This window comes from Agelaius tricolor, unplaced genomic scaffold, assembly GCF_023055355.1.
Source record: "Agelaius tricolor isolate 1412-34295 unplaced genomic scaffold, bAgeTri1.0.p SCAF_19, whole genome shotgun sequence".
In the NCBI taxonomy this organism is placed as follows: Eukaryota; Metazoa; Chordata; class Aves; order Passeriformes; family Icteridae; genus Agelaius; species Agelaius tricolor.
Window position 1 is genome coordinate 5,511,381 of NW_027269279.1, and position 13,230 is coordinate 5,524,610.

At 40.2% G+C, this 13,230-nt stretch overlaps 1 protein-coding gene across 5 annotated transcripts in view; it reads left to right on the top strand.

Moving 5' to 3' along the window:
• Positions 1 to 13,230, top strand: part of CHLSN (cholesin) — a 125,000-nt gene that overhangs the window by 96,436 nt on the left and 15,334 nt on the right. For all 5 annotated transcript variants that reach the window (XM_071443996.1, XM_071443995.1, XM_071443997.1 and 2 more), the window contains one exon: positions 4,149 to 4,348. In XM_071443996.1, the coding sequence (XP_071300097.1) occupies positions 4,149 to 4,348 (200 nt within the window). The remainder of the gene's footprint in view (positions 1 to 4,148; positions 4,349 to 13,230) is intronic.

Below are 13,230 nucleotides of genomic sequence, written 5' to 3' on the forward strand. Positions count from 1 at the left end.
AGGATATTGGTTTTGGAGGAGCTGGAGTCACTGGTTCTAATAAATAGTGAATTTGGTGTTGTGGCTTGGTTTGTGGTTCCTTCTATAGGTTTGGCAGCAAAGCCAAAACCCTGATCAGGCAGGAAGTTCAGACCTACAGAGATGAATCCCAAAGGCAGAATGTCATAGATGGGTATTCTGTTCACTGTGGAAATTCCTCAGAGTTTCTGACTCTGCCAACATTATTGTGTGCTGGCTAAGGACAGCCAAGGGTGCAAATGTGGGAATTTTGAAGGAGTGAGGAGGAGGAACAGAAGTCTTTAGGAGATATCTTCAGTTCTACTTAAGTGTGCGGCCATCAAGGACTGGAAGCAAATATAAAAATGCACTTAGTGCTCTGTGGAAGCACAGCACAATTAGTTTGCTGTTATTAGTGCTGTTATTCCCTTCTTGGTGCTGCTTGCTCAGCTATTGCAGTTCATAGGCCCCTGGGAGTAGAAGCTTTTATGCAGATACAAAAACTGCCCTCAAAAACAACACCTGTTTGGTTCTGCCATCTCATTGCAGGAAAAATAAAAAAAAGCTCAGGTATCTTCAAGAGAACCTGTACATCTTTTTGCTAGTTTCTCTTACAGTTCTAGTTGTATTTCTCTGTTCTGTATTGCTTAGCAGGGCTGCTTTATAGTATTAAACACTTCCTGTCTGTGTGAGCTGGCTCCCCATTTATGATTGCAAGCTCACTTCTAAGGATCATTTATAAAATGTTTCGAATTTGTGCAATATTTCCAGATTACAAAGAATGATGGAAAACTTCAACTGGTATCTAAAAGTGCTACAGCTGAAGCCTCCAGCTATTTTGAGTCAGATGTCTTGGACTATTTAGAGCATATTGCTATATTTACACACAGTTCAGAAAGTTGGAGACTGGCATTGATGAAAGGCAGCGTATTGGCACCCACAGCACTTTGCCAGCAGATGGACATGGTATGATACAAACTTTGGGAATTTGCTTGCTTATATCTCTGTGCCTGTGCAAAGCTGACATGGGCTTTTATGAGCAAAAGTGTGAAAGATTTGGGGTCTGCCTTTCACTCAAAAAATGGCATCCAGTGGCAATATCCCTTTTAGCACCTTTTCAGGCCTTCTGGAAAGTTTACAAGTGGAAGACTCCCACCTCCTTAATCACAAGAAAACACTGGCTCTCCTCTGAATGTCATTCATTCAAGTGTGCTGACCTGGCCTGACCTTGTTTAGGTTGAGATCTAATGAGCCCACAACCCAAGGTGGTGTGGTAGCTCTCAGCAGGCTTTGCAAATAAGCAAGTGCTGTTTTTCTGTGTGCATGTGGTTTAAATTTATCATGTCAATAAACAAGTGTCTCACATGCTCAAATAGGGACTTTACAATGTTGTAGTTAAGGCTAAATTGTAGCGCTACAAATTGTGATGTCACTTTATAAATATAGAAGGAGCCAACCTGGAATATTTATGACCTCAAAACAATGAAGTCCTGTTGGTGGGGTTTTTTAGTTTAAATAATGACATAACACTAAAACTCTTAATCCAAATGGGTCACAAACATCTTCCAGATGAACAGTCACACTAATGGTTTGGGGAAAACAAAATTAAAATTACAGGCTGTTGATTTAAGGAAAGGAGAGGTGCATCAATAGATTAATAAATAATAAATACAGCTAGGATTTTAATGCCAGTGGAAGGTTTGGTTTTGTTTTCTTTCAAGACCCCAGATTTGGGGGAAGATTTTTTTTTAATATAAATTGCTATTAAATTACTCTCACTGATAAAATCACCCTCAGCTTCAGTAGGGACTACACCACCAACGTAAGTATTTTCTGAAGCACATAAAACCTGAGGTTTTCAAATTAAAAACCTGTCTAGGACAGACTGTGGCACATCCTTTTAAATTAACCAAGTTGACCTGGATGGATAAAAGTATATTTGGAACAGGACAAGTGGTTTGAGCTGTTGTGAGGACTCTGTCAGTACCTGTGCTGGGAGTCCCATTCAGAGGCTGATTGATCCAGTTTTCCCTGGATGATGCTGGGGGGCAGCAGAACGTTCCTCCAGCTGTAAATCCCGACCCTTTCCTGCCAGGAGAGCCCTGCAGGAGAACAATGCTCCTGTGTCAGACAGCCCACAGCCCATCCATGCTGGAAACAAACGTTGTTAGGGCTTGGTATTTACGTTGGGACCTACAGAGAGGGAGCAACTTGTTTTGTTTTTAATGGAGCAGTCAGGGAGAAGGATAAAAAGCTTTTTGATAATGTGAGGAATGTGGGGAGGGGGGGAAGGGAAGTTACCAAGATATGCATTTACTGTAAGTATGAAGAAGCAGAGGCTTCTTTATCAGACTGGCTCTAATGATGTGCCACAGTCACTTTATTTGAAAGCTTCATGGCTCACAGAAAAGTAAACAAATTCATTACATTATTTTTAAAAGAAGATTAACTGTAGTGTGTCGTCTGTTGGACAGCTGCTGTAGTAATCTTTTACAAACACTTTATAAATGACCACCCTCAGTGTTTTGTAGGGCTTTGTGTGGCTGGATTGTTATTTTAGTAAGTACCAGGGTGGCTTTTCAAATGAAAACGTTGTTTCCTGTGTAACAATTCAATTCTACCTTCACCCTAAATATTATTTTGTTCTCAGCATGAACTATAAAATGTCTTCTATACTAATGCAGCATATGTTGCTTTTTTGCATGTGTTTGCAATGAATGCTGGCCTTTCCATAAAAGTACTTAAAAAGTATTTTAAACAAGAAAAAACAACTCCACTTTAGTGTCCTACTTCCATTAGTTCTGATTTCTGCTTTCTTAACCTTTCTTCAGTCTGTGAAAACACCAAGCTGAAAAGATGAGTCAGAGTCAGCTCAGATGATAAGTGAATTGACACTGAACAAATGTTTAAACCCCAACAGGTGTCTTTGGCAAAAAAGATTGTGTTCAGGTATTACCTTGTTTAACATTCTTTGGTTGAATGTCAGCAAGAATAACATTATTTAGCTCTTTGTCTGGATTTGTGTTTCAAAGCCCTTGACTGACACAAATTAATGTAACACCAGGGATTTGTGAAGTTATGAAGTGGTTTTAACCACTCTTGCCATAAAGCAGTTGATCTTGTTGTGCATTCAGGTTCCAGTCACAGATTCCTTGACCAGGTGAGGGGGCAGCAGGGAGAAGAGGAAGAGCATTTCCTTCTCACCCAGTTGGCCTCCGTGGGTGTCCCAGGCTCTAGCAGAAGACCATACCTGGCAAGGACCTCCCTCAGACATCTGGGAATGCCTGGAATGAATCTCATCTTGCTTTGGAACACCATTTTATTTCTACACAACATAATCTCACACTGGATTTTCCAGGATAAACACAGTGTTTATAGTCAGATAAACTATTTAAAGCTCTTCATCTGTATGTAAAATATTTATTTTCATTTGGGATATACTGATGCATATATTTATGGTAATATGGTTTTAGATGTGAATAATTAACTGTTCTGCCTGCAAATCTAAAGAAATGTCCACCTTTGTGAGATATGTATCTGTGTATGTTTATTGAAGATTGTGCATATGTTTCCTCAAGATTGCTAAAGGATCTCCAAGAGGTCTTGGATGAAGGAAGGAGTTGTCACATCTTTGCCCTTGGTGTAATTGAGATGAAGCCTCTGCATGGCAGACAGAGGTTTTCTCAGTCCAGGGAAGTGTGTGGTTACACAGCAAACACAAACTGAAGATCCTCAGGAAACCTTACTGCTCCCACTGAATTGTGGTAGTGCTGAAAAATCATCCAAACCCTCCATCCACTGTGAAACAGCCTCTGCTGATCACATCCCTCCTCAGGACCGAGTGTGGGAGAACAAACAGCACAAGAAGTGTTAGAAATGATGTTTAATACATAGGTGGAAGGTTCCTGTGGTTGTCAGAGCAGTATCAACATCTATAGAGGGCAGTTTGACAGATCTCCCTGAGTGCAGCATTTGCAGTTTTGGGAGTTAGGCATAGCAGAGAGGTGATAAAAGTACAGTGAACAGTAAAAATATGAAACCTGAACCTTCTGGTTTTAAATATTACCTGTGCCCTTTAATTATATTTATGCATGTTTTGTTCACTTTCCTATAGAAAGTTAAACGCTTCATTTAAATATTAATTATTTCAGGCTACAAAAGAAGAGGAAGAGCTTATTGCAGAGGAAGAGGAAGAACTTACTCCAGAGGAAAAGAGAAAACTGGAAAGAAAATTAAAAAAAGAGCGCAAGAAGAAGGAGAAACAGCTGATGAGGGAAGCTGGAATCCCCATAAAAAAGGTGGAGCCCAAAAAGCCATCGGGATGTGAGCGGGCTCTGGCCTATTTAACCAGGTAAGAACAGTAAAACCTCTGCAGGTGCTGCCTACAGAAGTAAGCTGTAAACCAGTAACCCAGAGCAAGCTGTACCAAGCAATAACACATTAAAGGAAATTGCTGCAGTTAAGTACTAAGTTAATGTTTCATCTCAGTTGACACCCTGGAGGAGAGTTGATCACCCCATTGTGTTCCTATTACAGCAACAGCAGAGAGAAGTTAAGTATGGTGCAAACATTTTATAGAAAGGCAGCTCCTGTCCTGAAGATTGTTATATAAATATCATGGGCTTAGCTGCACTTACAGAGATGAAAGGCACATTCCAAAAAAGATTGGGTTGAGAAAATGAGTTTTGTTTCTTGAGTGTTCTGTTCTAGGCAAAGGACTTCCAGTTGTTCTCTTTATAGAAGCAAATTCCATGGAGTGGTTAAGCATTACAGAGTCTGAATTCACCCACCTGCAGAATGTTTGGATATTTGTAGATTAAGATGGGATTTTGCCACTATTTTAAAGTTAATAGTGTAGGATGACTGATTTTTGCATACCAGAGTGTACAGCAAGTATAGTGGCTGATTTCAGATTGTTAGCAATCCCTTCAGCCAGTTAACACACTTATTGTAAGACTTAAAATACCAGCATAAAGCAAAGTCTGTGCTTAAACTAAAAAACTGCAGCGAAGCACTCAGGGTACCCCACAGACAGTAAAGAGGTCATGTACAAACAGGAAAATACCGTTTATTTTTTTCCAAACTGCAAAACATACCCTGGCTGTAAGACCTCCAGAAGACTGGCATGTTACAAATAGTGGGTTACCATGTGGAATTCATCCAGGGTTGCATCCCTGCCTGTGCTCAAAACTGAAGCATCCAGACTGTCTGAATTGTTACTTACCACTCGCAGTGGGGAGGGAGGAAATTAATTGCATTCCAGGCAGAGGGACATGTGCATTTTTGTTACATAACCCTCAGCATGCAGAGATAGCAAAATGACAATAATATTTTTGATCTGGAAAACAGCTGGAGCAGTTCACCAGTGTTTTGAACTGCAAATGGATTGACAGATAACTTTGAACCATCCGCTCAGCTGCTCTCTGCTGTGTGTGCTCTGGTAAATAGTGGATCTCCAGATAATGCATTTCAGGTTTGCAAAGTAAAGGAACAAGCTGTAGGGTTTTGCTTGTTATTCCACTATTATCTCTATGGATTTTTGTCTTGTTACATGGGAGAATAGGAAATTATATTTGAACTAATATTTGAACAAATTTGATTCTAGAGTTTCACTTAACCTGTACTGAGTTAGCCTGAAATAGAAAACCAGCTCTGTCATTTGGTCTTGTCATACAGAGTCTATGGGTTGTATGTGCAGCAATAGGTTGTGAGGGATTATTTCAGCAACAGACAATTTGAATTTGACTTAACAGGGGTAGTCATAAGATGCTGAACTGCCAGGCAAACATAGCCATAGTCACCATTTTAGCCCCAAATGTGCCTGGACCATCTTGAACCACTATTAGTTATAGAAAAACAATTTACAGTTATAGGAAAACAGTCCTCTTACACCTCAGACCTTTTTTTTCAACCCAGTAAGACTGCAAAAGAAATAACTGGATTTAAATGAATCCAAGAAGTAAAAAATCCAGGTTCTGGAAACCCTATTGCAAGCTCACCAGCATATTGAGTGGGTGAAGGATTTCAGTCTACATGCTTTTGCAGGGCTATAGGCATGAATAATCTGTGGGAGGATAAGTAAATCTTATAGATGCAAGAAATGAATATAATTGGAAGTAAACAAAAGAGTGCTGTGGATTTGTGTTTTGCCCCACCCACAATAAAAGCCTTCCATGACAGAAGTGAGGGTAAGTGAGGTGGCATCTGAACTGCCTGATGGCATGTGCATCTCCTGTAGGACAGGTGGAACTCAGTGTGCCATATGATAACTGGAACTGTCATTTTTATTTATTGAGGACTGTCTGCAGCAGGAGAGCACAGCTGTACAAAGCTGTGCCTCGTGCTGTCAGTCCAGGGGAGTTAATGAAGAGAGCACTGATGGCAGGAATCAGGCACACAGTGTGCAGGGCAGGGCTGCTCACTGCATCCTGCTCTTCCTGCTGCTTGCAGAGCAGCCCTGCAGCAGAGCAGCCCTGCAGCAGAGCAGCCTGCAGCAGAGCAGCAGGGTTCCAAGGGCTGCACCAAGGCCCTGGCTCCCCTTGGCAGCACTGCCATCCTGTGCCCCTCTGCTGGGGTCCCCAATGCTGGCACAGTGTGCCACAAGCTGAGCAGGTCTTCCAGTTCTCCAGCTTTGTCATTTGATTCTAAAAACAAATGGTCCTTGATGCTTTCCAGTCTCCAGAGGGATCAAATTGCCATTTTGTTGGAAGGCCATCCTAGCTGGGAGAGGCTTTTTTCACCATGCAGATGGCATGGCCACATGCAGCAGCAGCTGATGCCAGCTCAAACTGCAGCCCCCAGCTACTGCACCTGAGGGGCTGAAGGGTCTCCCCTGTGAGCTGGGTGACTTTGATAGCCCAGATCAGTTCCTTGCTCATTTGAATGAAACCAGGCTGAGCATGACCAGGTTTACACTCCTGATGGAGGAAAAGCAGCCAAATGACTCCTGATTTTTCCCCCCTCTCTCACTTTCTCTTGGCCTGTGTGAAAAGGAAAAAGGGAGAGAAAAAAAGACTTTGCTTTACCAATTTTTATCTCATCTTTTCCTTGGTAAGATGAGTTCAGGTGGTTCCCAGCACAGTTCTCTTCCAAGGCAGCAGCTGGCAGAGAAGAGTTACTGCTGTCAGATCCCCAGCTTGCCCAGGGAGCACACAGGAAGATCTTAAGATAGAGAGAGGATTAAAAGTAGGGAGCTGAAGCAGAAAGGTTATAAAACTCTGGGGAAAAAAAATTTTGAAATAATGGAAAAACCCCAGAGTGGTACTGAACAGAAGGAAAAAAAAAACCCAATTACTTCAGAGGAATAGGGAATTACTTCAGAGGAATAGGGAAAAGCAGGAATGATGAAGTATTAGTGGCTAAATAAAGTACTCAAATCTCTTCCTTTTAATGATGACAATGCCTTGTTCCTTTATGATGGTAAGTGATGATTCAGATTTAAAGGGAATACTCCATTGTCTGCTTAATGTGATTCTTGGAAAATCTAGAATAAAAATTCATCCTTTCTGAGCATTAGGCTACTTCAAGTGAAAAGATGTTGCAATTCTAGAGAATGGTAATTAGGTTTAATTATAACCTAACTGACCTTCTGTGATGTTAAAATGTTGGCAGAACTTGTTTGTCTTGGCAAGCCACCCTCTCCTAGAAGCTGCTGTTCTTGTGCTTGGCTTGGAAAGTTCATTGCCGTATGGATCTGCACATATGGATTTCTCCATCACCCATCAAAGGAATAGAGAGAGATCTGAAAAGACCTCACTAATGGAATGTGAAACTACAAGATTCATATCATCTGAAGTAGAAATAATAGATAATATTATCTGCATGTGTGCTCTGAATTACCTAAGCCTTGCAGTACTATTTATCAGTACTATTTATCATGTACTAAAATTTGAAAAATAAGGTGCTGAGTACAATTATTTTTGAAATTATTTATGCCATACTGTTAGTACATGTCACTTTTCTTTATATAGATCTTATTTTTCTCATTGCCTAATTTAAATTCAGGCAAGATTCAAAGAATGTCAGAGATTTCTTTAAAGTAAAAAGATGCTTCTAGAATAATACAAACCAAGGGCATGTTACAGAAACAGAAAAGTGAGAGACAGGCAGAATTTCCCATGTTGTGAGGAAATCATCTGACTCTGCAGATCCCAAGGTGGTTTTTGCTGAGTGTGGTGGCAGCACTGCTGACAGCCCTGGACAACCCAGGGCAGTTGTTTATCTGCTGGGTTTGCACAATGGAAACAGATCCTGGTCCTCAGTCAAACTTTATTACAAACAGTGCCAAGCCTGGGAGATTTTAAAGCTGAAATGTTGTTCTTCCTTTCAAAGAATACAGAAATTCGAGGGCTGTTGCTGGAAGCATTTTTTTTTAATAGTTTGATATTTTTTTAATGTATGTCATATATTATATAGATGTAAAACTAGAAATAACATGTAGAAAGCATATCAAGTTTTTACTCCTTCTGGAGTAGAGGCTGTCTGGAGAAGGGACTCAAGAGGTGGATTAGTATTCACTCAGAACTTTCTGATTTTTGAAGGAACCAGGAGAGGCTGGTGCTGGGCTGTAAAGTGGGCAGCAACATCTGAGATTTGTGGCCAAACAGCTCAGATGATGGTGGCCCTTCAGGAAATCACAGACCTGTTCATCCAGCCCCTCCTGGGGCAGGTGATTCCATTGGAGGAGCTTCTGCACAAACACAACCGTGCTCATTAATGTTGAAAACAGTTTCTAGTTTCAAAGCACCTTGAGTGGGCTTGTGTCACATTTAGTTTCTTTTTTTGTTTCATAATGTTTTAAAGTTGTTTTACTTCTCACAGGTTACTTTTTCAGCCAGGGTCAGTGATGGTTTTTGATACTTGATTCTGAATTTAAATCATTTTCATTGCTGCTGGTCTATATCGATATTAATTTCAAACTTGGCCCTGGTGTTGATGTTTCACCATCAACAGCTTAAGCTTTCAAATATGAAGAGTAACTGATAAACTAAACATCTAAACATACACAGGTCTTTTTTTCTTCCTTCCAGAGACTGACTCCTTGGGTTGAATAGCAACTAACTTTAGCATTTAATGGCATTTCTCCTTCCCCTGCTCTCCAAAACTGAGATTGAGTTTCCTTCCTGATTGCAAGGTGCAAGCATATATCTAAGCTCATCAGTTATCTTGAATTTCATAAAATATTGGAGAACTGCTCAAGTAATGAATCTCAATTAGCTAGTAACAAAAATAGTGTGTGAACTTAAGAGAAAGTGTTGTAATTAGACACAGCAGTGTTCCTGAATTCCTTCTACAATTGGGGCTTTAAGGTGTCTTGAAAGAGCAGCAATTCCTCAAAGATTAGGGGCATAGTAAAGGGGAATAATTTTGCTTTAATAATCCCAGGGTTATTTTTTAAAGGTTCTGGGGCAAGCATTAACTATGGATGTAATTAATCTATTCCTACATGCTTTTAGTCATTTTGTCATATTCATTAGTTCTGCAAGAAGCCTCATGAATCCAGAGTCAGATACAGGATAAATTTGCATTTGGGGTTGCTCTGTTTTATATGAACTTGGGCAGGCACTTGCTGCTATCTGATTTCAAAGACTTGAACTTTTCCTAATACTCTAGAGATCAGTGAATTTGCTTTAGCACTTCTCCAAGTTTCTATATTGCTTGACTTCTAATTTTTACCAGGGCCTGACCTGCCTCTAAGTGAGATTCCTCTCCTCGACCTAAAGCAGCATGTCTGTAAATCTGCAAGTTTTCCATTTGATGTTAAGAAAATGAGATCTTCATTTTAAAGGTAGCCACTGTCTCTGTTGGTGGCAAAGGAGTCTCAGCTTGCTGAGAGTGAGTTACCCTGTCATTATCCTACACTCCCTTGTGTAACTTCATCTGATGAAGCCACCTCAGTTTGTTTGCAGTTCCCTAGCAGCCCTGACGTTACTCACAAGCTCTACAAAGCTCTCTGTTGCAATGCCCACACCTGTCCTATTTTTAGGGTGTGGGTATGCCAGCAGTTATTCTGGTGGGGGTAGGTGGAGGGGGTGTATTCACTCCACAGATTTTGTGCTGCTTAGAGCTATCCTGTTATCATGCTCAAGCACATTACCTTCTGCAGAAGACAAAGCTTGCTGGTAGGGTATATGAAGCAGAAAAATTGTTCTGCTGTGTTTCACCTGTTATTAAGGTTTTTTAAACCATAGTGTTGCCCCACAGTTTGTAAATAATTTCTCCCATCCTGATGTTTACATCCTGCTGGTGGCTGAGTGGGTTTCTCAGTCTCACTGCCCCTCCAGTGAAGCAGCACATCCACGATCCTTCCTCTCCTACTGCTCCTTCCAGTCCCTGATGGGCTCTGCTGCTCTTCTTTGAACTCCTGTGCCTGTGATCCTTCTGGAATGTGACACTTGGAGACAAATGCAGTTTCACTGGAGCTGCCTTCCAGCAGAAGGGACTGGGGGTCTGTGATTCCTCCCTGCTCACTCTCACTCTGGCTTTGCTCTGTGGGTAACAGCATTGGATTTGTCTTTGGGCCGTAGAATGTTGAGATTTCACATTGAATTTTCTGAACAAGAAAAGATTTTTTTTTCTCCCCTCAAACTATTACTGTGCAAATGACAGTGTTGGCATTTAGAATATAGTAGCATTTAGAATATACCACTATAGCTGTAACACATTTTCAGGGTTTCTCATCCTTCTTCAGCCTTGCTGCAGCAAGTCAGATACACTCCTGTTTCAGAGTTGGCTTTTTGATACCCATTTCCAGGTATCAGTGTTCTCATTATCCTCTGATTATTCAAACTGTGCATTTAGGATTCTGTGACTGTCACATTACACTCTCAGTAACAGCACTATTCAGCTTCTGCCTGTTTAATCAAGATGTCTGGTGGCAGCCTGAGTTGATGATTTTCATTCCCTGTGATAGAGTCATTGACTTCTGGATTCACTTTTCTGTGTCTTGATGGGAAGTGATATGTAGATATGTGTTGGAGACATGCCAGTGTTTTTCTAACCCCCACATGACATCCACAGGATGTCAGATTGTGCAGAAATTGCTTTTAAACTGTTATTAACTTCTTGCTGGGTTAGCTGCTTTTTATGGTTCTAATACAACAATTTCACTGCTTTGCAAGAGCACATGAATATATTTTACTCTTAATTTAGTGAGATCATGCAGATTACTGTTCTTTATCTATATCTCTGGTCTTTTTCCACTTATAAATAATACAGCTCTCCAGAGTGAGTGAGCCAGACTCTGTGTGAAGAGTGCTCACCAAAAGAAAGGTCTTCCATCCAAATCCAATTTTGCAATGCAGATGGTGAGGAGATGCCTGCACTGGCACTGAACAGAAGACAGTGCTTGTGCAGGAATACTTGGCTCTGGAAACTGAATAACCAGGTTAACACTCAGATGAGCCTGAATTAAGAAGCTGTTGGCTCTCTGCAGATGAGAGGCGCTGCATGTTGCTGATTTATAAGTGACAACTTCTAAGCCAGAATGGGCACTGAGGCTTCTTGAGCTGCTGCTGAAGATAAATTTGTCAGTTCAAGGTAATGCTGACAAATAATATCATTTACTAAAGAGTCTAAAAACAGCAACCATAAGAAAGAACAACAACAACAAACCCCCTTTTAAGTGGCTCAGAGCCAATCTTAGCTATTTTTACCAAGAATTTCTGGGAAGGAAACAAACCTTAGCAATATATTCTGGGTATCTGTAATACTATCCTGGAAATGCTCCAGATGGACAGAATTCCTGTGTAAAGTAATTTCATTCTAATAATCTCTAGCAAGTCCTCTCCACAGTTGTGGATTGAATTATGAAGATCCTAGGTACTTAAAAATATTTTTGATGTATTTTGCCATATCCAGCTTGTTGGATAAGCAGCTCTGGTTCCTAGAAACAAAATAGGTGTTTGGGAGGTTCTGACAGGTCAGGTTCTAAGACTTTTATGCTTAGTTATACCTGGAAGTTCTGAGATGTTGCAAGTATTTCTGTGGTATTTTCAACTCATTCAGAAATAAGTTTTAGAAACATCAATGATTGCGTGATTTTCCAGCCAAATTAGTAAATGCTTATGATGCAACTCATTCAGCTGAGCTTTGGAAAAAGCAGCTGGACTAATACAACCTTCCCTGAACCAAACCTTTTCTGGCTTAGCTATTAATATTATCCTGGATAAAGTACTTCCTATAGGGAATGAGTTTGGAGCAGCTTTCTTACCCCTTTGATAAGCACTAATGTATGGCTTGAGTGGAGAAAGAAAAGGAAGCTCAGGACCATGGTAAATTTTCCTCAGTTGGAGTCAGTAGCTCTTCCATCTTTCAGAATTTGCTCATTGTCCTATTTAGTTTATGCAGAGGAAAGAGATTTCTTTACTAATTTCCATAACCATAAATGGTCACTAAATTTAACAAAGGAAGAAAAATGGAATAGGGAATTCTAATCCTGCTTTATGGCTCTAAATCAAATTATTTGTGTTTCTAAATCTTTGAATTAATTTTATGGAAGGTCACAAGTACACCTCTCAAAGCATATTTCAGTAAAAGCTGCAGAGTGATTTACTTTGGAACCTTCTGTCTCTTTGCACTTCTGCCATTTTTTCAGTGTGAAACAAAGCTGTCAAAATATTTACTTGGGCATTTTGTTCAGATATTCTCATATGGAAATAGTGTATTTAATAACATCATTAACATGAATTTACAAATCCTTTCATCTGACATCTATCATTTACTACATCAACTGAAAAATACCTGACTGCTCAGCCCCATCTTTAAAGAGATTTTGATATGTTTTTTTAAACATACTGTCTCTATCTTCTCCCACCATAGAAATGATAATGTGCTTTTCCATCATACCTTTCCTGATAGCATATCACAACTGTGTTTTGATAAATAAATGAGAAGTATTTTGACACTGATTTAATTCCTCTCATTATGACAGCTTTTGAGAAAGTGTTATGTTACCCCATTTTTTCAGGTGATAAATTAAACAGTGATGAAGTTTGTGACTCACCAAAGTCCCTGTACTGTTCAAAGGTCTCCTTTCAGAGAAGTGAGATGAGGGAAAGTAGACTTAACTTTCTTCTCATCTGAGCACAGGCTCTGTTTTCTTTGGCCCTGTACCAATGTCTGCTCCCAACAGACCTGCAGGGTTTTTTCTCAATTCCTTCTTTTGAAAGTGAAGGTTGCATGGATTTTGTTCTGTAGTGGCATCTCATCTTTGCCTTTATTTATTGATAATTT